The following is a 27,789-nucleotide window of genomic DNA, read 5'->3' as shown; positions in this document are numbered from 1 at the left end:
TGTAACTGATGTATTTAGTTGGAAAACAAGAGCATGATATATAGAATACCAACCAGCACAGAGCATGCCTATGACACTTCTTGCAACCAAGGATACAGATATTGCTGGCATTAAAAGAGATAACCTCTAAATAGTTGGAAAATTGAGACTGTATATAACAACTCAGCCATTTTCGATTTCAGCATGTGGGGATGATCGAACTAATTTCTCGTCTGACTCAGAAAAGCAGAGGTGGGTGGAGGCTAAAGTGTTATCATCTGACGAGGAGCAATGTCTCAGTATATCTGAAGAGTATGAGTATACAGACATGGACGAAGGTGTGGTTCTCATCGAGAAGCGATATTTAATGAATGACATCAGGTCAGTATTGCTGAGATGTTGTATAAAATAATAATGGGTAATAAGAATGAGTTTAGGAATTAATATATCTCAGTCCTTGGTGTGCTATCTATCATGCTGTATTATGCCCTCCTCATGTGTTGGGGGAAAAAACTATTATACAAAATTAATATTTCTTAACTTGCAGCACATAGCATATTATATTATATAGCATATGTATATCATCTGGTATACGCCAAAGTATTTTATATATATACTTTGGCGGAGCAAGTACTTTTTGTGATTCAATGTTTATTGAAAAAATTAAATTTTTGCTATTGCCATTTATAGAAATTTAATTAATGGAAATAAAAGTCGTTTGACAGGTATTTGGTCTTTTGATCATATGTTAGCTTGGTTATTTAAACGCATATGTGACAGATACGGCCAAATACAAAATAATTGAACCGGCGAAAGCGCTTTGAAAATAAATTTAATGTGGAAGAATGAAAAATGTCTTTTGAATTAAAACCTACTCACTTCCATCAAGAATACAAAGCAGAAAATGAAAAACGCATATGTGACAGATACGATCAAAATACAAAATAATTGAATCGTAAAAAGTGTGGGCTCTGTGGTGTAATGGTAGCATATTCACCCGGGAAGTGAGAGATCCAGGTTCGAGTCCCGGCGGAGCAAGTACTTTTTGTGATTCAATGTTTATTGAAATTATATATCTTCCATAGTAGACTAAACCTGTCAATTACTGTTTCACCACAATATTTCAACATTTCTGGTTAATGGATAGAACTGTATATTGTCATTCGACACATTTACATGTATTAAACATGATCATGGAACTGTACATATTATATACAGTGAATATCTTTAACTTAGGAGAAATAGACCTATTCTATAACATTTCTTCCCTTCTCTATTAAAGAGCTATTAAACATAGCATTAAAATCAGCATGAAAGCTCTCTTTAACAGAATATTAAGGATGTTTAACAAAACTACACATCAAAACATCTTTAAACTTTGACATAGGTTCAATGTTTTTTAACTCCTGGGGAAGCTTGTTAAATAGTTAGATGAGTTGAATTTTATAGTTAGGTACTATATAATGATATGTCATTCCTGGGTTGCTCAGATGTTGCACATTGGTCGTGCTGTGCCCAGTATAGGTTCAACTGGAAGGTATAAACCAAGCAGGTGTCAAACCTCCTGGAGGAAGTTTTAGAAATGAGGTGGTAATAATGGAGTTTGACTGTTCTTATATTCATTTTTTGAATTTTATTACATTTATTATGGATTAATAACGCATTGTATTCAGTTTAATTTATGACCTACAGTAAGAAAAGCTACATTACCAAGGTCTCGGCATAATCTCAGGTCCAACCAACATCCAACATGAATATCTCTCAGACAGCTATACTTTGTCTTCCCATCCTCTTCATCATAATACGAGTATGACCTTTCGATGCCTCTTTTTTTACAGTAAACACCCTCTCACCAAATCCATCTTTAGTCTAATGGTTGTAATGGATTGATATAGAATCATGTGTAATATCAATAATGGATAAAAATTATTCTACCTTAAAATGTACTATAAATATAGAATTCTATATTACCTACTTTTCTATTCTTTTTTTTAGTGTTTCCACTTCTTCGAAGGGGTCAAAAAAGTCAAATATGCCTAGTTCAACTAGTGGTAAGTTAAATATTTTGTATGCAATCATTTATTTATTTATAATAGCTATTGCTGCTAGGTAATACAATATTGAAGTAGGAGAAAATTGCTAAACTGATTTAGTTTTTGGCGTTATTTATGTCACACCTCAGTACTAGCACATAGAAAGTAATCAGATTTCAGATTCAACGGTACGGAATTGTTATGGCAGTATTTCTTGTTGTAATTATTTAAGGGTAAAAATTGAAAATCTGTATAGAGGGAAACAAGTTATGTTTAAAATAACTATATAAATATTTTGAGCATTTGTTCATGTTGCAGTAGAAAGTGTTGAAAGTTGTAAAATGTAAACCATTTCTTGTAGAGATGAGAAAAATAAATGACGGAAGAAAGATTTAATATTTTTAAAATTATGAGGCATATCCAGAAAGTAAGTGTACTGAGGTTCTCACAGTCAGAGGGATTTTTTCAACATGTTGGCTACACTGCCATGTAGCCTGATTCCTCCTTCCGCAACAAGACTTGTTCGAGACCAGTACGTTGTGAGAACTGCTGATGCAACAATACGTTTTGTGGAAAATGTCAGTTCAATTTCTTGCCATGTTTGAATTATGCAGGTTTTACCTCAACTGGAGTTCTCCCTTCCAAACGAGATAACGGATGACACTGCGTATTTTGCATTTGGCGGGATATTGGACTGACATTTTTCATAAAATGTATTGTCGCATTGACAGTTCTCAACGTCCTCAAATCAGTCTCATTGCGGAGGGACAAAAAAAGTAGCCAATATGTAAAAAAAATCCCTCCGGCAGTGAGAGCCTCAGTACACTTCCTTTCTGGATATGCCTCGCACATTTGAAACATTAATATGTTATTAATAGTTATTGTTGTATTAATTTTAATATCTTAATGAACTGCATAAATAATTTTCAGAAGAATCAGAAGTATCAACAGCAACAGGCTCTGACGCAGCATATGACACTGATGACTTGAGACGAGCGCTCCGTGACCATGGTTTCACTCCAGGACCTATTAATGGGAACACCAAGCGGGTATATTTGCGGAAACTGAAGCGTTGCAAGCGGCACCCTCCATTGCCACCACCAGTGGGCTTCCCTGGTCAGTGTGAATGTCACATTTGTCACATCTGAAATGTGATATACTATTGGGCATGTTAAATTTAAAATTTATTGTGATTTGTTATAAATCCATATTGTATGTAACTCTTGGCTGAAGAAATGTTATATGTAATTGTTTAAAATTACAAACATGGAAATTATATCTTTGTGTGATTTGTTATAGTTATAGTTATTTTTGGCCGGATGAACTGACGGAAAACTATTGTAACCCGGCCTTTAGATTGTTTGTTATGAGGAAGGACTGAACGTGTGTGGTGAATATCACTGGCCGAGACTCCTGTTTTTCCCTCCCCACAGTTTGTGAGCTTCACACAACTACTTCTGTTCTTCTAAATTCTGCTTACTGTGGGATTATTGTATTTAGCCACAAAAGATCAGCCTGATGTATTCCGAAAACGTTGAAATAAAAAGTAATGGCAATCAATATGCACTACTTATATTATAAGCAAAGTCAGGTTATCTCAAATATTCACTATTAGATCAAATAAGTCATTCAACTACAAAATGAATTTTGTAATACAAAACAATATGGGACATATTTTGATTGTATTAGACCACATTAAACTAGTTTATAATGTTGTAAATATTGCTGACAGTAATTTCAGGTATCATTGTTCACAAATAAGGTAAAATGTTACTCACTAAACTGGAAAAGTTTAGGCTAAGTAACAAGCTAATTTACAGTAGTGAACAATAAATCTACTTACATTCAGATAAGATATTGTGGGAAAAGAAATTATTATTACCAGCACACAGTTTTTATATGCTTCAATGCAAAGTGTTCTTTATATAAACTTTATCTCATTTGGGTATCTCTCAAGATAAAATTCACACCGTTATAAACTTTTTAGATCCTTCAATGCTTTTTTATGAATGAATAAATTAAAGTAACTTATCTTTCTGCTTCATCATGATTTTGACTCCCCCCACTAGATTCATTGAATTTAGTGTAATTTTTCACTTGTAAGTGTTTTTGCAGCACCATATAATGGTTCTAAAATAGTTATTGAACTAGTAATCGTACCATAGGAAATATTACATTTGTGGATAAAAATGCTTTTTTAGATTTTTGTACGTACAATAGTAAATTTTTTAATAATTGCACAAATATACCGTAACTTTGATAAATTATTGTCATTAGTACAATAAAGATATTGGAAACTGAGAAAACAATTTCACCCAGAAAATTCTTTATCTTCAATTCAAGATTGGTTCAAGATTGAAAAGTTTTATTTCTTTTTCCTTTTAACCTGTTGACGAGTGCGCACGGCATTTGCCGTGCCGCCATGACGGTCCATACTGAGTGCCTCACTGACCGTGACAGACTTTTAGGGAGTAAAATAAAAAAAAAAACGTTTAAATGTCAATAAACATGTTTATTATAGTTTAAATGTATATAAAAATACATTGTAGATTGTTAAAAGCAATAATCTTATTTTAAAACTTTGCTAGTGTGTGATACTGCTCAAAACAAGGATATATACAAAGGGCGACATCACATGTTGATCATTCATAGCTGGATTCTTTTCTTCTTTGTCCAGTTTGAGTGGTGTGTTTGCACACATAGCACTGCCTGAGTAGTTTACGCTTCTTTGTGTCATTCTGGGGGAGTGGCCTTATAAAATAGCGACCTTGGAGACGTAGCGGGTCTTGTGTCCCGCCTCCGTAAAATAGTTTTAAAAGTTATCACCAGGTGCCACCATGATACAGGACTATCAACACAATAAAGCGACACTATTAGGAACAACTGAAAAGTTCCAAAAATCTCCGCTAGACGTCAGTAAGTCAGTGAGAATGAACTGACAGTCATTAGTCTGCAACGGAAAATGCCGTGCTCCCTCATATGGGACCAAACGGCAAATGCTGTGCGCACTCATTTGGGTATGTTTTGCTGCACTCGTCAACAGGTTAAACAAATAGCGCCTCTATGTGCTTCCGTACCAAGTGCTTTTTGGCCCATATTCAGTAAGGATGTCGCAAGCACAAACCGAAAAATCCAAGCATGTATGGTAGTGAATTCTTCCTGACTTCGATATGTATAAAACACACAATGTTGTTAGTATTTTTCGTGAGATGTTGTAACTTTTCTCATTAAGGTGTCTTATTTAGCAACGAAAGGTGTAACTTCATTCTCTATTTAGGAACATTCACAATAACTTTAGGTAAGTTGTTTTTATTTTCTTAAATAGTTTGTCTAATAAAGGAATGGTGCTGGACTTCTGATTGCAAATTAACATGCATACCTATCACAAAACAAAGCTGCTGCATGACTGGTCTGCAAAGACTTTATGGTTCATGTCTGGTGAGACCATGGCACAAGCCAACCTGTGCAGTTTTGTCCTCAAAGCATGCCCTTTAGTCCAAGACAGAACGTGTATGGAGGTGACATGTCTGAAATCTGATGTAACACTAGTGGAAGGTGAAATTGAGCTGAACTCAACATTCACATTAAATGAACTCTTCTCACCATAGCTACATTAGGGATACTTAGTTAAAAATTAGATATCATCCATACAAAATTATCTCACTGTGTATAATAAATAATATCAATAGAATTTGATAAATATCTCTCATTTCAAAATTTGTTAGTAGAATGTTGATAATATGGCTTAGATTATACATTTATTTAAGCACTTAACACATGAAATAACAAACAGGGCTCAAATAAAATGTGACATATACTTACTCCACTTAAACATATTGTATTATTATATCATTTCAACACGGACATAGATCACAGAAAACTTTAAGCTGCGACATGATTTTTGGTAAACAATTCATTAAATAATCTATAAATTTTAATATGAAAAATTTCAAAATAACACATTTTTTTGGAAATATTTTATAAATTAGTTTTACAGTGAACTTTCTAACCCTTCCCACGCCGTATACGGATATATTAGAATGGTAGACTTTTTACCAAAACGCCAAATACAGTTATATCCGATATTATAGATTATATATCTTGGAGTGTCTTTTAGTTCACTAAAGGTCTTCGAAATACCCGTTGCATGTTCTATGCTTATCGTGGTTGCCAAGGAAGTACTTATAAACAACCTTCACTCTGCGGTAGTGGGAGGGGAGCGCCCTTTGTCTAACTCCGACTACCTGCTTGTCAGTTCTGCGTCTCCTACAGAGCCATAACCAAACATAATAACAATTCTTTAAAATAATAACAGCTGATTGTATGTAAGAATTGATTATTCTTCTTGTAATTTAATATAAGAAGAGAACGAGCATGCATGGTGCTTTAACCCATTGGCTTATACATATTTTTACTATCAGCTCAACTGGAGTTATCCTATTAAAAATGCTAAAAACATAAGAGTTTTGTTATGTTGATAAAAATTTATTTTTCAAGTCATTTGGTTATATTTTATATCTTTTTGGATTAACATGAAATGGGCTTTAATAATAAATATATAGTAATATATTTGGTCATAATTTAAAAATAATAATGTTGTACAAACTAAAAAAGTTTTGGAAGTTTTTTTTAAAAAGTTAATATAAAAAATAAATAATATAAATATACAATAATATAAAATAATACAAATAATATAAAAATAACATACCCCATTGTTGCTTTTATTTTATTAGAAATCTATTTCTCTACCTAGCTATACTAGAATATGTGTATATATATATGCATAGTTTGTCAGAATAAATGTTTTTTCTCAATACTGAAAATTCCAAGAATATAGATTTTTTTCTCTTGTAATACACTAATATTCTTATAGTAACTTATTATTAATTTAATTTAAATTAATTGTAGTATTGCAGTTTTTCTTATGTGTTACAACAATATTAGTCTAATTTATACTAACATTTGGTTGAAAAAGGAGTTTAAAAAAAATTATTTGAATGGCACTGTACTTGTCACGGAACGGTTCCGTGATATAAATTTTGAGCCCAGACTAGCTGTCATGGAACCGTTCCGTGATACAAGGCCAATGGGTTAAAGAAGAGTGAAAATTGTATTATTTTTTTAATATGCTGGAAACTGAAGAAAAATTATCATTTTTAGGTAAAATTACCTAAAAATTCATATGATGTTGATAAAAATGTGAGAATTCTCAATTAAACTTTTAGAGTTGCTTGTATATCTAGACTTAATTGATTTCTCATCTAATTTGACATTGTACATCAATGGGTGCACTGCCCAAAAATGATGTTTAATTTTATTTTGAATAATTTTAAACCTATCTGAAATATATACTTATTTTACGTTATTTGATTTTTACTACTAAAATTTCATGTCCCTTTTTGTTGAAACATGACCAAACCGCATATTAAGTATCTTGATAACGATGTAGAAAATAATAATATAATAAAACACCTTCTTCCAGTGTTTTGAGCGTGACATCAGGACACCAAAAAATACAAAATCACATATGGTTTCACAAAAATAAAACATCGGAACTTAACACTCATCTTCATTCAGTGTTCAGCGTCCCCAATCTGAGGATAAATTAATTGATGGCACGGTTTAGATTCAGTTTTGGCCACACAAAGATTCCTTTGTACCAACAAAAATAGTTTTGAGATTATAACGACAACCTTTTTTGTGAATTATCATACAATTATTTGGTGAGAACTTGTAAGAACTCTGTAAAGACTGTAATATATACAAACACACATGAGTTTAATTCTCTACCACACTTATTATTAAATTTAAAAAAATACTCTTTCTAAGTACAAATTTGTAATTTATTTATGAAAATGTTTAAATATATACATAAACATTTAAGAAAAGCTCAGAGTTTTTATTATCAATTATCTAAGTGAAATTGTTTGTTTAAAGTATCTAATACTTAATTATTAAATGTCAAAGACAAACTTTTTGCAAGTCTATATATTCATGATACAGTAATTATAGATACTTGCGAATAATACTTAAATGCAGTAACAGTAGTAGTTGCTTATGTATACTGTCACACATGATCATGTTTTGTCATGTCATTTATGTTGTGTATTTTTAAACTTTATGACAAAGCCAACCATCACTGTGACTACAGAAGTTCAACGATGAAGAAATAATGAGGTTTCTAAACAACTCACAAGACATACAACATACCTTAGGTACCTAGACATCACTTTCTTATTTTAAGACATATACATTGGAATGACATTGGATTGTTTGACGTAGGCTATATTATATCATTTTTAAGTAATACGTGAGACTGATTATAGAACAGAGAAGAATATTTTTGTTACAACTTATCATAGTTGACCTTAGTGCTGCTTGAGAGAAAAATATTTACACACAATTGAGGATTCTTAATGTACCTGATTGGAGACAACTAGGTCAGTTCTTTTAGTAACATAACTAATTTCAGGATTACGTGGCATTATTGTGATGTCCGGGCAAGAATTCCTAATGGTGCCCTATTAAGAGGCCTTAGGATTCAATATTGTATACAGCAATATGGGTTTAGTTTTAGATATAAGATTTCCCCCAAGTATCATCACTGACATTGGAAATACTTGACTACTAACACAGAACTGACTATAATAATTATTGGATTCCCATATGTTTAAAAAAATGTAACTGTCACAATCACAATCATTGACTAAGATTGGAGTATTGACAAGGTGGGTTCTCAGTTGACTATGCTGGTCGAGGTTTTTTCACAACTTATGTAATAAAGGTTTCCGATAACAGTGTTAGAGGCTAGAATTTCCATTCTTTGTGCATGCAAACAAGAGGTTTTGTAGTGATTTAAATGTTTTACAATAACCATTACTGAGTGATGAGAGGGATGTTTTAGGATACTTTAACATCAAGGATAAATTGAAGGCCTGTACATTTAATCAATTGTTCTTAACCTTTACAACAGAATATCAAAAAACCCAACAGAACGTAATGGGAGAGTTATCATACAGGTAGATGATCTGCCCCTTGACCTTACGACCCCAAAATTAATACAGTTCTTCCTTGGATCAAGAGTAACCAAATTTCAAGTCTCTAGGACCTTTCTTTAATAGATTATAATCTGTTTCATTGTAGAATAAATGGGATACCTCAAAGAAACAGCGTTTACTCAGAGATAAATATAGTTATGGTTATCTAAGAACAAAAGAGCTGATGCCCTGGCCAACCAGGGCTCAGCGACAATTATGACGGGCCCTCAACCGTTCTGCGGTGTTCCAAGGTGTGAATCCTCTAGGGTTGTCTCGAAATGGATTCGCGCGGAGCATGGGAGAAGGTGGAGGTTGCATCTGGGTTTGAGAGTGAGTAGAATGGTATTACAGTCACCTTCCTCCAAGGTGGCTTCGGACATTCTCTCATTAAACAGATCAATGTCTTCTAAGGTCATTGGTCTCATTACGGGGCATGGTCACCTGAGGAAGTATCTTCACAGAGTTGGCATCCTTCAGGAGGATCCGCTCTGTGGAAGGTGTAATGAGCAGGAGGAGACTGCTGAGCACCTGCTCTTTGATTGCCCTGCAATAGCAAGAGAGCGGTATGTCATCTTTGGTAGCTTGGACAGGGGTGGTGAATTTTCCCAGGAGGACTTGATAGGTTGTTTTCGGCGGTTTGTTGAACTGCTGAAGTTGTAGACTGGTGGGCCTCATGGTGTGTTTCCGGGGTGCGCAAAAAGCCCTTGAGGCTTAAGTGCATGGCAGTAGGCCGCCCCAAGGGAAAAAAAAAATAACAAATCTAACATATCGGTCTTATTTCTAATAGGTACATTGGATGTTTAAATGAAATGTTGCTTTTGATTTGGTTTAATGTATTACTCTTGTCGTAATGGCCAGGTAGCTGATGAGATTTATTTTCCCATACCTTCTCACAGCTTCATTGATACCATCGGCTAACAATTTTAAAATGGGAAAGTATACCGCCACTGTGAAACATTATTTTTATATAAAATCATTGTCCAGCCTATGAATGACCTCAACAACACATTCATTATTGTTAGATCACAGAGATGAGTAAAAAATTAACTGAATTTTGTTCCATGGCAGATGTCCTGTATGATATAAATACTCCGAACTTTGTTGTAGGGTATATAAAGATGTCATGTGATCCTGTTTCCTTGTCATATTTATGTTTTTAAACTGTGTCACATATATACACTAGTGTCCGTGGCTGTGGTTGAATTGGCAATTGCCAAACCTGTACTGTGATTGTGATCATGTAAAACACATATGATTTAAAATCTCCTTCATTAAGATTCTTTTTAACCCTTCTAGGATGACAAAAAGTTTTGTAATTTTTCTGGTATCTGCTTTTAAAGTGACTTCTTTATCTAAAGGCTGTACTGAAGAAGATGAAGGTGAAGTATGGAAAATGCAAACGTTTTATTACTATGTTATGAGTATAGTATTAAAAAAGATATACATATTATTTTCCCATCCATTTATTCACAGTAATATTGTCTACATTATTTAGTAATAATATGATTGGGTATAAAATTTAAAAAATTGACTGTTGTTTTCTTTCTTTTACAGTTTTTATTTAATTTTAGTTTACTATGAGAATAAAAAATAGTTGTACTGTCTAAAACATTATTTTTCTGTTTTTTTTACTTTATTTCATATAAGAATACAAAATTGGATGATCATTGGTTAGAAAATAAGGATAAAAAGTACAATTGCACAAAAATACACAATAACGTTAACTACTTGTTTGATGTAGTGCAACAGCTGTTACACGATGTGAGAGAGACATAGATGAGACCACATAAATATAGCTGTAAAAATGTGAAAAGTATATAACACTGCCTAGGGCCATCAAGTGCAGATGAAGGATTGATCTTAGTAACAGAACTTCCTCCAAAGTCACCAAATTGCAAAGGAAGGACAAACCACATTTCTGATAAACAGTACTGATTTATATGTACTGAAACAGTATTTGAAGGTTGATGAACAAAATGGCTTAAAAACAATCTTCATTAAAGTTGTAGGAGAAATGTCTGTTTCTAGTTCACAATCAAGCCCATTCTTTCCTGCCTAGCTCATACCTTTCGAACAAGAAGTACACCACACCGTGGTTGTAATAAACTTCGCGGAGGTTGCATGCAAAATTTTAAATCTATAGATTATTTCATTCTTGACATGTCCTGTGGATAGATAAACAGAAAGTCTTATAGAAGTGAAGTTTCATGCAAAACTTTAATGTTTAGATATGAAATCTTTCTCGACATATCTTTGCACATGATACATTCAGATTTGTGGTAATTAAATTGGGTTTTTATATAAGTATTTACATAATAAAAGTCTACACAATAACATAATAAATAATAGTCTACATAATAAAAGTCGGTTGCCATCATGGTTACCGATGAGACCAATGTAAAAATATTCACTATCGCTCAGATAAATCCCATTGGTTGAAAATGCACCATAATCTAACTCATTGTTTCCCATATAGAATTGAAACTTCATGTACAATGCAGTCTATAGGTCAGTTCATTTTCGAGATGTTGCATGGACAGACAGAAGTGAAAAATTTTCCAGCCCCACAAGTGAAAGGCTTTGCTAAAGCTCAGCCAATTAATGTCTTAAAATCTCATTCAGAGAATTAGCATTAGACTGGTCTTTGCAAAATCAGTCCAATACAGTCGGAACAGATGGGAAAATATAATTTAAATAATAAGCTTGCCTTGGTGGTTGTAATTCACCCATTCAAAGATCAGTTATTTGACGAGTTTGAGTTTGTTTGTATATTTTTATATTGTATGAGAGAAATGTCCAAACACAGTATGACATACAGACACCCAATTGTCTTTATAGCATGATGTTACCTTCCATTTGAACTATCAAAAGTGTTTGTAGTTGTCATTTAAGGTCTCATGAAGTATAAGAGCAGAGTTTTGGATTTGGTTTGAAAGCAATATTATCAGACCAATACCACAGTAGTTAGATCTGATGTTGTCTGGTTACTATCATTTAACGATTTTTGTGTAATCATGTGATCCTAAAATGCAACTAAATCACACAAAATATTCATAATTCCCTTTACACCTTACCTCACTGAGTGATGAGTCAACTCCTTAATCCACCAATAACACATTATTTAAAATGTGAAAGTGAATATTAAATGAGTCAGTTGCATAGGTCTTCAACTCAAGTTATGTGGTGTTCAGCTTTAGATTCCATTAAACGGGTTGGGATAAGTTCTATATTATTAACAGAAAACATATATTTCTATAAATCCACACTTTTATGTTGTATAGTTCTCAGTGATGAACTGTAGTATGTCAGCTTACAGCCCGGAGCTGCTGAAGACACTGGATGCTTCCTGCGAGCATTTGCTGCTGGAGTGGGGTCATCTGGAGGATTCAATGTCTGCATCATTTTCCTGCAGTAGGAGACCGTGGCGAGAGGGTCAGGCCAAGACCTCCTTCACCTATCTGCTCTTAGATCCGAGGCTTGCCCACGACCTGCCCGCATGTGCCACCACCGTACAGCATGTAAAGCTCTGGCCAACATTCCTGCAGTCTATTTTCTACGTGGGGAAAGGCAAGCGAGCCCGCCCCTACGCCCACTTATACCAGGCTGTGGCAAGCTGGCAGAAACAGGAGGGCACCAACTCTAAAAAGGTATTAATCGTAACATAAAACACTAAATGTAAGCATATCTTTTGCAGCTCATTAGAATTCATTATAATGAATAATTATTGGGATTCAGATCCTGTTTGAATATTCTAAGATATCTATTTAGGGATTGGTAGATTGATATTTTGTAGTTTTTTAACGTAATGTTATGTAATGATGTAGTAACAACTGATAAACAAATTGTGAATATTGTATAGTAACGTTATTGAATGCATTAATAAAACGTTACCACGTACAGATATTAGATATTCCAATGTGTGCTTTACAATGAGGTTAAGAAATGTTTTTATTAATGTGTTAACTCGGGCAGATATGTTAGATATATAACAGATATGTTAACAGTAAGCAATTCTTATCCAGATCCAAAGAATCCTGGATATTTGGCAAGCTGGACTGGGAGTTGTGTGTCTTCATGTCTTCCATAACATAATTCCTGTGGAAGCCCTGACAAGGGAAGCAGCCATGATCAGTGCCCTAACACTACCTCAGTTGACCAATGAGAAGGCGGGTGAGTTCTACGGCTCCGCTGGGTGTTGGAACCTGCGACTGAAGCGGAGGCTGGGTTGCGTCCTGCTACATCGAGCTTTCAAAGTCTTCCTTGCTGAGGGTGAACGACAACTCAGACCGGCCGATATCGACTAACCAAAGACAACCTAAAACTTGTTTTTCAGTTACCTTGTATAAAGTATTTATAAATGCAAGTGCAATCAGCTTTATAATGTAAAAATAATTGTATTTAATTGGTTAATTTTGGTTTACCACAAGTTATATGTTAGAACAGTTTTAAAGTTTTATCCCAAAATATTTTAATGTGAAATTATGACTAAATGTTTTGCTCAAATGTAATGAAGTTCCTTTAGAAATATTACTTAAATAAAAAAAAACATAAATGTTACATGTTGATTTGTTTATCTACTCATTCACACCATGAGTGTTGCCTTACAGTATATTATGAGTCTTTCAAACACCCTATATGATGACTTACATATTTAATAACATTCAGTTCATCTTTGTAAATTAGATTAGAGAGATAATGATTATTACAGATAAGGGAAGATTTCAGCTCTGATTTAGAGAGTTGGTCTGGAGCCCTAATTCAGCATTTTGGAATTTGTAATTCATTACCAGTAGAGTTCTGTTAATTTTATTTTAAGGAGAGGCATGGCCAGAATGAAAAAAGGGGCTGTCAAAAAGGGATCAGTGTTGAATATTAATTGCAACTGCCACATCGGTCCTTAGCAATATTCTGATGACAGTGATTTCTTTTTGTCAATGTCCATCTCTGTAGTACTTTAAATAAATTCTTTGCTTGATGAAAGTGAAAAATGCTGACACATTCACAATGTTCAATTGTATGAATTGGTTGCAACAATTTGGGAAACAAAAAAATGTATCGTAATGCTTAGACCATTATACAAGGTTATCTTGGTATATATTTATCACTAAACTCAACACCAGAGTGTTAGTTAAATACTACTGATCTACAATTTTTAATATGTGATGGATGTCCACAAAATAACACTAGCTTATAAAAAAATAATATAAAAGATCATTAGATGGAACACAGCAATTACAAAACATACAATGGTAAAGTTTTTCTACTATCATTTCATGCATAATCATTTGCTATGTTTGATGGAAAACAGTTTTATAGCTTTAACAAACTTATTCAAGTTTGTATCAAATTCACAACTAACAAAAACATTGCTCATAATTTCAATTTTCATCATGGTATTGATTTTTCCACTCTGAAAATATTGCAGTACTATAACGGCTCTTTGCTCGTAGCTACACTTGGTTTACAATGAATTTTAAAATTGTTTACAACATACATACTAAGAGATGCATGTTGTGAAAAAAGTTGTGTTCAATTTCAAAAGCTGTGTAATTCTCAAAAAGATTTTTATGACATCTATTACTGCTGAACAACACACACACACACACATGCATGTGTATTTTTATTATAATGGTATTTTATTATAATAATGGAACACTGCGTCATTGTTTTAATGATGGATAAAAGCCAAAAACAGTCATTTGTTTCTGGTCAGCCCTTTTATATTTCTGGTATTTGCCAATTGTTTTGTTATACTGTTATCATTATATACGATTGGTCCTGCTTCTTTCACTGTTCCACTAAACAGCCATGCACTGCATTCTAGTGGCAAAAAATTTACTTTGTTTACTTAACATATAGTTCAACATTCTATTATGTTTTTATGTAACTACTTAAAATGCACGTTCTCATTCTTTGCATCTAACCCAGTTCAGTTTGTAGCTAGTAAAACAAATTTTGTGTTATGTGAACCATTTATTCAATAAATAATCTGTATTTTGTAATTTGTAAGCAGTCAAAATGAACAATGAAAATTTTACTAAGATCTCATTTAGAAACAATCATGTTTCTTTATTTTATACTTATATTTTATTTATTTTAAATAATGTGTGTGCTTTTGTTTTTAGTGTTACACATATTTTTATTTATTAATGACTTGTTTTATGTATTTCTTCAATTAATGGTGGGCCAGTGGGCACATAAATAAGAAAGTGGTAGGAACATTGGGGTTGTTATTGTTTAAGGCTAATCTGCCATATAAGTGACTACAAAAGTCAATATTTTGTTCAAAGTTTTAAAATGTATAGTTTTTGAATGAGGACTTTGTGTAACAACTTTGTGTAAGTTTTAGAACATTTATTGAATAAAACTATTTATTTCAAGAAAATAATTTTTGGTCTTTATCGAAGTAGAACTAAAACTTTAAACTTGATGCTGTCAGTGGAAATGTTTTGTTAAAATTTTTAGATTTAATTTAATTTAGTGTATTTTTCTTTTTAGGCAAAAAGAAGCTCTTAATATAAAATGAGTTTTAGTAAATTATCGTAGTTGCAGTTTTTACAAATGTTTTAGTAAACCACTCAAAATAGCCTACCAGCATGCTTCAGTAGTACTAATGCTTTGTACCCTGGCATTTTTCAAAGGAACTATTGATTTTTTCTAGCAATAAAAAGATTAAACTTTTATTCTGTATTGTAATGTTACTAGGGATCTGTGAATGACTTAAATCATGGTCTTTCATTTCATATGATAGCTTAACTTTCTTAATTGTGACTGGCAATAATAGGTCGATTATGTAATACTTTACATAATCTTGTTGAACGCTCGTATTTCAACAAGACGTCACTATCTTTTTTGTGATGAAGTACATATTAAATCCTTTTAAATAAAACCATGGACTAAGTAATGGATGGTCTTTAAACAGCCATATATTACTCAATTTTTACCCCACAAAAAAAATAAAGCACCAAAATGTTCAGATTAATTTTTATGAAAATCGGTGCTGTTATGAGATAAATGCAAGGGAAAATTGTCATTGACTGGACTAGTTAGGTTGCTTCTCCATCAATGTTTCTCTATAAGTAGTGATTGATTCCAGATACATCAAAATTGCTATGATGCTCAATTTCATTGTAGGTTGTTTCTCCATCAATTTTTAACTACAATATAATATTTCTAAAGTCAAATATTATTTAAAAAGCAAGAGTCTTCACTTAATGCATTCATTATGACAATGCATAGTTAGTTGATAAAACATCAAGACTTTTTTAAATTCATTGTTGTGTGTGCCTTCTCTGTTTTGTGTGTATAATGTGTTTGTTTAAAACTTCGTCTTATTCTATATCTTTTGAGATCTAATACAGATTTTTCTGGTTTCTTAATGAGGTAGTTTTGTTTTTTAAAATATTTAAATAAAACTACCCCACCAACAATCTGTCTCTTAGAACTAATATTGTTAATTATTGTTTTGTATTGTTGGTAGTGAATGTTTTTAGTCTCTTATAACAGCAAGACTGCAGTAGATTTAATAAGATTTAATTACTAAGTTAATATTTTTATGGTTGAATCTTAAAATTACCTTCATTTGTATTCTATTTTTACGCCTTGTCTTCAATGCATTTAGTGATGGGACAAAATGGTCGTGCAACATGACTAATTGGAGCATGGTATTAAGTTATGATTTTACTCAATGAAATAATTTATTTATTTATTTATTTTATTTACATGCAACAATACAGGTTACACACCCAATTACATTAATTATATTGTGATTTTGTGATAGAAGTTTCCACTAATATATTACTGTGTACAAAATAATAGTTGTGTGATTTTTGGTAGAAATATATTGTTGCCTCAAAACACTAAGTGGCGCAAGTGCAGAACACAATTTTTTAGGAAGGTAAAAATAAAATTATGCCACATTGAAAACTTTTTTCATGAGCAACAGACAATGTGGTTAACCTTTTCCCAGATTGTTTTATGTTAAGTACTTGAAAACATAATTTTTAAACGACGATGGCAGTTAAACCACCTAGTGTTAGGGCAACATAGATTTATGAACTATAGATTTCATATTGTTAAATAAAGTGAAATTATTTATTGTTTCAATAGTAATCAATTAAACCTATTCCCTGTTGGGTCCTAGCTAATGTGGGGTTATATCTAATCATTCTATCAAATATTGGAAATAGGAGAACTATGGTGGAAATTTAGTTGATGTCTTTAATGTTTAAAGTTAAAATCAACATTAACAATTGGCTGTCCTGGACAAGACATTGTTTATTGGTACAGAAGTTATTTACCTATTTATTAACCTTAGAACTGTGGAGACGACACCTGGTATGTCATATGATTTTTGTTGCTTTACTGTGGCAAAGATGTCTGAGACATCTAGACTAATCATTTAATTGCATTGTTAGTTTACATGTTGATATTGGTACTGATTGATTCAGGAGATTCTAATATATATATATATATATATTTCGTTATATTATAGAATCAAGATGGCTGATCGCACAAAATCCGTAGTTTTCAACAAATCACAGCTAATCACATGTTTAATATAAATCAGTTTGATAAACTGTCTAATTAGCAGCCTTTTTATTTGCTGATCTGGTTCATTTACCATAAATATTTCTGTACACTCTTACAAGAGATAATTTAGAAAGTGGTATAGAGACATCTTTGACAAAACTCATATTTTAGCAGTGATTTATTACAAAAATAGAAAGAAATAAACGTGTTGTTGTAGCAGAAGAAACTCTTATCAGTTAGAATAGTATTTCTTGCTACAAGTTGTCTCTAGTGACCGATTTCGTAAACAGAAATCTGTCTTTATCACAGATAACAGCAGAGTTTGCTATAACCATTTTCACATTGCGTAGACTAGTCGAGTTTTGTGCCGAGTGTTGACAGGTATTGTCTGATTAAATTTGTGTATGATTATCTTTGTGTAAGTGTATGTTATAAAGTGTTGTGATAATGTCTTTAGTTTGTGTAGATATCTACAAATAAAACTGTTGTTATAAACAGAGCCGCAGCTATATATTTTTCCAGGGGGGCAAGCCCTAAATTTGCCGCCTTTTTCCACCACTCAACATCAGCTGTAAAAAAAATGTTTTTGCTGCTTCTAAATCAGCATGTAAATAATCCAGAAGTACTTAATTATTATTATATTTATTACTAGCAGCTAACCACAGTTTCGCACGCAATTTCTGAGTTCTAAGAGCGCCCTTCTTAGTGAAATCATTTATGATTTAATATAATGGAATCTTATTACAATTTTTCAATCCAATGTAGGCATATATCTGGCAATTATTATTTTAATGCTAGTGGTTAAGAGATTTAGAAGTCAAATAAAATTTTTACTGACTTATTTGAGGTTTTCGGCGTGTTGAAGTATATATTTTTGGTTTAATTAAACTACATGTCTAACACCACAGTTGAGTCCCTTTCCTAATATCCCAACTAAGGAAATACAAACAGGTCTCAGAAACCTGCTTTGGTCAGAAACATATACTTCCGGCCCTTTTAATTTACATCCGTTGAAAGATATATCCAGTGTTTAACTTGACACTTGAGTTTGCCTTATTGTCCCATTAAGAATATATGTATATACCTACGATGGAGTTAAAATGTGGTCTACGGCCTTTTTACAAACAAACGGTCTAAAAGCGCCTATTCCCACCGTTCATACAGTCTAATATGGTGCCAAAGTTAAGTTTGCCTTGTCCTTAAAAAGAAAGTATATATATATATATATATATATATATATATATATATATATATATATATATATATATTGGTTTTCAAGCCCTACTTTTGTCAACACGTCTACTACTGACCCTTGTAATCTATTTCCAGTCTGAGATACTTCAAATGCCATAATTGGGCTTGCCTTTTTATTACGATGAAGAAAATAAATATACTTTCGTAAGACTGAAAAGTTACTGCAGTTAAATGTATCTATTTCAGCCGTTTAAATTCACTTTTTGTCTAATTTATTTACATTTTCATAGTTGAGTTTGCGTTGTTGCACCAATCAAGAAATTATGTACACATGTAGGTTTCAGAAGATTACTTACATGAAAAGCATCTATTTCCAGTCTACAATATTTCTGGTGATATATTTGATTTTGATTTTTTTACCCGGATCAAGAAAATATATGCATGCAAAAGCTTAAAAAGACAACTTTGGTTGCTTGTGTTCTTCTGTCGGTATAAGGGATATAATATAAAATTGTTTCAACTATGTTCATTTCAAATTTCTAAACAAGCTTTCTGAGATAGAATTTTTGTTCTTTTTCAGACTGTAGTCTAGAAATGATTGAGTCGTTGAGGCACATTTGTATCCATTCCCTGTTTTTCCTGAAATCACAGTAAAAATATCATATACTAAGTCAAGGAATCAACCAGTTTCAAGTACTTTACTTGCAAACATTCACAGCTTTGTTCATTAATATGGGATTCATAATAACGTTTAAATAGTATTTCCTATGCATTAGATAGTTTAATTGGTCACAGATGAAATCTGCATATTGCCTTTCCAATCTGCATAATGCTACTAGCACTGTGTAGTTAATATTTTCTAAAATTGAAGTGTAAACAAATGTTTCTGTCTGTTTGTTAAGCTTCAGCTAAAGGCGTTTACTGTTAGTTAAATTTGGATTATTTGTCGTAAATATTATAGTTATTATTCCGGATTCGAAAGTATTCCAAAAATCTTTTCTGATTTTCTCTCCATAAAAACCTTTATCAGACTCCAACAAATATTGTATAAAAGAATTAGCCGAATTGGCCTAGTCATTTTCGAGATTAGCGCTTAGAACATTTTTAACGATTTATTTTTATTTATAAGATTAGAAAGGTGAAAACAAAGGAAAAGTTAAAAAAATTATTAAAATTTTTTTCGTCATCCTGATATCCTCCCGCTGGCTATGACACTGTTTGAGAACTACTCAGATATAAAATTTACCATTTACATCTTTCAATGCATACATGTCACTTATTGTAATCTCAAATTATTGTACACAATTAGTTTGCAAATGTATTTATTCTGCTATTGCCTCGCTGCCATCATGGTTACCCATACGACCAATTTAAAAATAATTGTTAACCCTCAGCCAAATCTCATGGAGTGACAGACACTATTAACTTTGCTAGTGTTTGAAAAGTTAATGAAGAAAAAGCTAATTAAATTTCTAGAAAAAACTAATTTTTTCAGCAACAATCAATTTGGTTTTAGGAAAGGTTTAAATACTGAAGCAGCATTAAAAAGCTTCATGGATAATGTGTATACAGGAATAAATTCAGGGCAGAAAGTTAGTGGTTTATTTTTAGATATTAAAAAAGCGTTTAATACTGTAGATTACACAATTCTTTTACAAAAGTTATACGGATGTGGTATTCGGGGAAATATTTATTCTTAGTTTGCTAGCTATTTAACAAAGAGAAAACAATGTGTCAAAATTAATAATTCTTTTAGTGACTTCGGGTTTATACAATGTGGCGTACCTCAAGGGTCAGTTTTAGGCGCAGTACTTTTTATAATCTACATAAATGATCTTTGTGATTCAAATTTAAATGGAAATATTACATCTTTTGCAGATGATACAGCTTTATCGTATGTAAAAAATAATTGGGATGATATAGATCAAGAGATGAATTCAGACCTTAAAGCACTGCAGTGGTGGTTTTCAAAAAATAACATGTTATTAAGCCCAGAGAAAACTAAGTACATAAATTTTAGTTTAAAAACAGATCAGCAAATTTTTAGTAATTCAATTTTGTATCGATGTGTCAATTGTTTGTGTAGTAACATTCAGTGCCAACAGAACTGTGCTGTAGTATCCCAGTGCGAAAATTTAAAATATTTAGGGGTCATGCTAGATAGAGAAATCAACTGGAAGACACATATTGAAATTTTAAAACGCAAAATAAACAATATTTTAAGATTTTTTTTATTTTTACAATACATTTGCACCGAAGAAGTGTTAAGAATGCTGTATTTCTCTTTGGTCAATAGTAGGCTTGACTATGGAATATTTTGTTGGGGTGGAGCCTATGAAACAAATCTAAAGACACTTCTAACTCAACAAAAGAAATTCATAAGGTTGATTAAATGAAAACGAAGAATTGAGAAATCTTTTCCTCTTTTAGTTTATTTAAATATTCTTCCCCTTAAATATATGTTTGTTTATAAAGTTTAAAAAATATTTTATGTCATAAGTGGCATTTTACCAGAATTAAAAAATAGTTACAAAAACAAATTAAGAAAGCAAGAACCAATACCAGTTCCAAAGCCCAACTTAGCATTTTTTTCAAATAGTTATTGTTTTTGGGACCTAAAATATTTAGTATAATTTCTTCAATTATTAGTTGTGAGAATATAAAGTTATTTTCAAAAACATTACAGAAGTGGTTATTGGGTTTTGATAAATTAGATTTTCTTCTCTGCATATATTCCTAGTTAATTAAAGAAGGTAACAGTAAATTTTAGTTTGAATTTATTTAAGTGGATTTTCATTTGCTTTGTAACTGCAGCAGCACACTTTTAATCAATTTTTTTTAGGAGCTTATATAAAAATCAAAATTTGTTGAAATTTTCTTTGAGCTGAAAAAGATTTTTGTTGTAAAAGGAACCTCTCCACAGGCACTTGCCTCTAAAGGCCCTAGTTATTTTTGAAAATATTTCTTTTAATTTACGAGTGTTTTTGTTTTAATTTTATTTACGAGAATGTTAAATTTTTATTTAAGTTTTCTAATTAGGTTTGTACATTGTGTATACATTTGGTTGTTTAGGTTACTTTATTTATTTATTACATTGTGTATAACATTGTATATAATGTGTTATTGTAATATTTTCAAAAATAAATCATATTCTATTCTATTCAGTGTTTCTAATATTAAAATGAATTTTAAATAAAAATTTCAAGGGTATAGTTCAGTTAGTTTTCAAGACATTGTGCGGACAGATAGACAGACGAGTAAAGAGAAATAAATATTTTGCAGCCCCTCAAGTGATAGGCTTCACTAACGCTGAGCCATCAAATCATGTTTTTATATAAAAAGTATACAATATATCAATGCACATATCTTCAGGAGGGTTTCTTTTATGGTTAGTTTATACCTTTTGATTTAACCCACACTGAGTGCAGTAAAACATATCACTTAAATAAGGACAATTCAGTGAATGTCCAGGAGCAGCAGCACATCATTAACCATAAATGTCTACATATTGGGGTGCAAGGGTAGATTGATAGGTCTAGTCTTCTGCGGTAGATGACTGTGTTACATGCAGTCATAAGCTAGACTAGACATAAGAGCGTGCTAGCTCTGCCCGCTATAAATGCAAATGCTGGTACTATGCGTATATTTATCCCAGGGACCTTAAGAATCTCCATGTCAAATTTCAGTGGTCTTTTGAATAGTTTATGGTTGAATTAAAAAAAATCAAGTTAATTTTACGGATACACAATAATTCAAGTAATGTTTAATAAGTAATTAAAATTACTTAATGAGTAATTAATGCTCATATTTAAAAATTGAATGATAGAAGATTAAAATTTTTTTAGGCTGAGGTGTCCTGCGAAAACAACAAAATAAAAAAAACAGTAGCAGTCGTGGGACTGCCGATAGAAGTGAAAACGGAACTATTAAGTTGAGAGTAATTAAAACTATATGCAAAAATTATATGAAATTTTTTATGTTTTATTTTATTAGTTACATATGATGGGTTTAAACAAATCATGAACAAAATATAAATACAAAGTGGTTGAAAAAATAATTAATATACAATTATCTTAACAATATCTTAATAAAAAAGTACTGTAAGTATTAAAGAATATTATTTTAATGAAAAAAAGTTCAATGCAATCATTATACTTGTTGTAATTGCTCAATATTAATAGTTAGTTAAACATAGAATACAAGTGAGTAAACACCGAGTGAACAACAGTGAGTTGAACACCGTTGTAAATAATACAGTTATTGCTACGGATAAAGTATATAATTGCAATAACAATTAAACCCACAATATTTTTAAAACTAATAAATTAGTTAAATTAACTTGGTTCTTTCGTAAAGGTATTTTTATTGCACAATAAACTAATTTATTGAGTTAATACGGTATCAGTGAGCCAATGCGCCAACTACAGTTCCGGCAGAAACGTTCACTCATCACTTCATACGCTACTACAGGCTAAACTAAATTTCCAATAAAAAAATGATAAATTACAAAACAATATTCATCTATTTTCACACACAACTTTCTTGCTGACAAATTTTGTCTGACCAAAAAATAAAAAAATCCTCGCTTACTACTTTTTTCTTGTCATTGTAAACGCTATGTAAAATGTAAACAATAATCAAAATTATTTCGAAATTTTTTTAATATTTAAAAATGTAACCAATAGATTGCCAATATTAAGAGATTTAATTTGACGCATCTTACAGAATTGTACGACATTGGCTTCACTTTTAAATCGCGAGAGGAAGCCGTAAAGGTCACTGATTTTCGCAGTCTGTTTTCATACTCCGCCGGGACAGTTTTAACACAGCGAGACTGACTTTTTCATGCAGGTTAGTAGTCCGCGGCCAAGTCTACGGTTAAAAAACACAGCGAGACTGACTTTTTCATGCAGGTTAGTATCATTAGCATGTCGGTGACGCGAACCGAGGATTTTACCCTCTACCAAAACGCTCAACGCGCCTAAAGAAGTTTTCACTTCAAAAAAACGCAAGGTTCACGTACATGTACTTTATTATAAAATGGTATAAAATTCAAGCTTTAAGTTTAACCATAGATAATTTATTTTAACAAAAATATACATCCTAACTTAGCGCCTACAAATAGTGTTTGGCTATATAACAAACGTAACTGTTTCGTATTTGCAGTTTCCAACATTCAGCCGCTTTGAAAACTGTGATCTTCTAAATTTAATTGGTGGGCCACCCTGAACACTTCGGGGTATGAAAAATTGATAGCCGATTCTCAGACCTACTGAATATGCATATACAATTTGGTAAAAATCGGTAAAGCCGTTTTGGAGGAGTAAGGTAACTAACATTGTGACACGAGAATTTTATGTATAAGATATAAAACTTTGGAGATGTCCAAATTGTTTAAAAATTATATGTAAAAGAACTGCTATAGGGCATGTAGCAAGCTCGGTTAACTCACATATGTTGTGACCATACAATGATTCATTTATTCTTTTATGGCTATGGGCACTATTTGGGAACTACCCAAAAATGAGCACTAGTCAAGGTACTTTGTTATTAACTGGCTGATTGTATTTCACTACAAATGACCAAGTATCAGCTCACATTAATGAACTAACGCTACCTGTACTATTATTTATGTTCTCTGGAGGTTTAATTATCAAAATTGTGTTAATGTAATTTATTGAAAATTATTTCTAGTGTTGTTTGTGACAATCAAATTGTTTGCTGCATTTTCTTTATCTTGCTGTAAATATTTATATTGTAATATCAATGAATGAAAATCTGATCAAAAACAAATCACCGATATAGCAATATACACTATACGCAATCTTAAAATTTTAAAGTACCGTACTAAATATACGCATGCCATTTTTAGAACATTCAAGTCTAAAAATTTAAAAACATCTTTAAACTTATTTAATTTTACTTCAGATAATACTGTGGTCTGGTGCAACTTGCCCCTTTTCCCTCTCCTTCTCCATAATTGAAGTCATTTATGACTATAATTGGAAGAAATAAAATTAATAACCACATAAATGTAGGTATAGTTTTCTTAAATGGCCTTAAAACATTAATGTAAAAATAAATGTAATACTACAAAGATCTTATTAAATTTATTTATTTATTTTATTTATTTTGTCTTCCAAAACGGCTTAGCCAATTTACAATCAGTATAGTTAAATCAGGACATTATACATATATAGTAAGCAAAGTAGCACAATGTTGAGACGGTGTACAAGAGATATACAAGAAATATTAAATTGTTACAATTGCAAAAACAAAACAAAATCTTTTCTAAATAATGGAGACAACAACGTGAAGAGTACAATGGCAAAGATTAAGACAAAGATGCTGACTTAACGACTAATAAATGACGACTAGTTAAACGTAACAATAAAGCTAGAAGTAATAACAAACAACGGTGTAACAGAAAGCAATAACAATTAATAAATATAGCAATAAACTGCAATAACAACAAGCTAATAAATATATGCAAAAATGAATAATGTGTGGTTAAAGCGATAACAATGACACAAACAAGAGATAAACCATGACAATAGCGATAAACAACAAAGAATAATCAGTAACATAGCCTACTAACAATACTAGGCATGAAATGTTACAAGTTAATTAATACGGAAGCAACCTTGATCAGTGCATGCATAACAAAACCACTTGCACTGGTTGTAGTGGCCCTCTAAAGGCACCACTCAAGAGCACTTTACTGCACAAGCCAAAGGTGGTCACGTGTCACGATTGGAGGCTTCGAACAGCTGATCTGAATGACGAGGGCGGGTATGGAAGAAGTCTAGGTGATCAGGAAGTGTGTTGCCCAGGCGCTGGACTCGAAACAGTGAGCTATTGGCTGCATATAAGGTATAGTTGAGGTTTTCGCAAAAAGTGCCCTTGACTCGTGCCAGAAGGTACCCTGAAGTTTATTCTTTCCAGCAAATCAGGGCAGTCCAACTCTCCTCTGACCAGCTTGTATAAGAAAAGTAAGTCCTGACTGACACGCCTTGATTCCATGGAAGGTAGGTTTAGGAGCCGTGAGACTTCTTACACAGGAACATCCAGATATCGGAATCCTAGTCTAACACCAACCAACCTCAGAAAACGCCTTTGGATCTTCTCTATGTTGTCTTTTTAGATATTGCTGGTGAGGAGAGACCAAACAACACTGTTGTATTCTAAGTGCGGTCTCACCAGGCAGCAGTACAAGAGTTTGAGAACGTTTAGATCAGTAAATGACTTAGAAGCTCGGAAGAGGAAGCCAAGGACTTGAAGAGCGCTATTGCATATATGCTGGACATGGAGCTCCCAGCTTAGGGAAGAAGTAAAGAACACTCACCTCCGATGTTCTGGATAGTGGCACACCTCTGACAGAGTAACATGCAATATAGGTTTTGAAATGCGATAAAATGAGATGCAAACACATTTGCTCAGATTCAGCGACATTTTGTTAAGACTACACCAGCGACGACCTTGTTAATGTCATCTTGAAGTTGAGCCACGTCCAAGGCGGAAGATATAACGGAGTACAGCTTCAGGTCGTCCGCGAACAACAAATGTTTTGCAAGTCAGGGAAGAAACCACATCATTTATATACAAATTGAATAGGATGGGCCCGAGATGGGAACCTTGTGGGACAACCGCTTGTTACTTTGAACTCCTTGGAAAGGACGTTGTTATATTTCACTACCAGCTTCCGGTTATGTAGGTAGCTTTTAAGCCACTGGAGGAAGGGTCCTGAAAATCCCGATGCCCCCAATTTATTTAACAAATTTTCATGGCACACTCTATCGAAGGCTTTAGAGAAAATCCATTTCTATGGTGTCAATCTGCTTCCTTCATTCAAATGCTTCGATGATATGGCTTTGAAAGAGAACGAGATTGGTGGAGGTAGACCTATTTGAGATAAAGCCATGCTGACTAATGGTCAATTTGCTGCTGATCAAGAATATGATTCTGGCTCAGAACAATCTTCTCGAAGATTTTGGCTAGTATTGGTAAAATGGTTAATGGGCCTGTAATTCTTTATATCATTTACTGAGCCTTTCTTGTGGATGGGAACTACATGGCCAATTTTGAAGATATCCGGGAATACTCCTTCTGAATAGTGATCTGTTGAAGAGTGTGGTTAAGGGACGGGCGATGACGTCAGCACAGTGCTTAATTACTGTCGGTGGGATTGAGTCGGGGCCCGGACCTTTTTTATTGTCAAGATTTTTGAGTGTCTTCAAAACTTCTGATGGACTTATGCGGCAAGTAGAAAATTGGTGAATAGATGAGCTGGAGATTCGATTGGATTGAAATGGGCCATTGGCCGGATTGAAGACTGAGGCAAAAAAGTCAGCAAACATGTTCGGTACATCTCTTTCAGAGCTTGATTAGATGTCGTCAAAATGCATGGTAGTGGGGTTGCATTGTTATTATTTAACGATTTCATATATTTTTGGGTTATCAGTTATTGAAGTTTGAACTGTATTCATGTACTGGTTGAAACAAGTGTTGGACAATGACTTGCACTGTGCTCTTATTGCAGGCGAATTGGTTATAACTAAGCTGGGAAAGGGTCGATTTGTAGCGTCTGTGGAGAGATTTTTTTCAAGATTGTAAGGCGGATCAACTCCTTAGAAAACCATTTAGGGAAGGCTGACAATCCCATCTTCGTCCTCGGAGAGAATTGAAGTACACTCTTCTTGATTGTGTTGACGAATACGTTGAAATGCTTCATTGACCGTCTCCCCGAGCAACCGAGTCAGCAAGGTCAAGAGCCTGTAGGTCCTGGAGTACGCTAGCATAGTCACAAAGCTTGACGTTGGCCTGATTAAGTTACATTTTTTTGGACATTAAATGGTCTAGATATAGTCATAGACAGTGCTGGATGGTGAATATCCTCTGGAAGCAGCGGATCCGGGTCATGAGAGACTGTTATGTTTTGAGAAGAAGAGAACATAAGTAAAAGGATTACACCTCTGAAATTGGGAATCTTATTGACTTGAGTAAGGCCAAACAAG

The 27,789-nt window shown here is 32.8% G+C and overlaps 1 protein-coding gene across 5 annotated transcripts in view; it reads left to right on the top strand.

Moving 5' to 3' along the window:
* LOC124355029 overlaps nt 1-17,150 on the top strand; it is a 52,497-nt gene extending 35,347 nt beyond the window's left edge. For 4 of the 5 annotated variants that reach the window (XM_046805931.1, XM_046805929.1, XM_046805930.1 and 1 more), the window contains 5 exons: nt 183-360; nt 1,975-2,030; nt 2,943-3,128; nt 12,359-12,696; nt 13,072-17,150. In XM_046805931.1, coding sequence (XP_046661887.1) covers nt 183-360; nt 1,975-2,030; nt 2,943-3,128; nt 12,359-12,696; nt 13,072-13,353 — 1,040 coding nt within the window. In that variant the 3' untranslated portion in view covers nt 13,354-17,150. The remainder of the gene's footprint in view (nt 1-182; nt 361-1,974; nt 2,031-2,942; nt 3,129-12,358; nt 12,697-13,071) is intronic. The other variant, XM_046805932.1, reaches the window with a different exon arrangement.
* The last annotated feature ends 10,639 nt before the right edge of the window (nt 17,151-27,789 follow it).

Source organism: Homalodisca vitripennis, chromosome 2 (assembly GCF_021130785.1).
Source record: "Homalodisca vitripennis isolate AUS2020 chromosome 2, UT_GWSS_2.1, whole genome shotgun sequence".
Taxonomy (NCBI): Eukaryota; Metazoa; Arthropoda; class Insecta; order Hemiptera; family Cicadellidae; genus Homalodisca; species Homalodisca vitripennis.
This window is presented reverse-complemented; position numbering and strand designations above follow the sequence as displayed.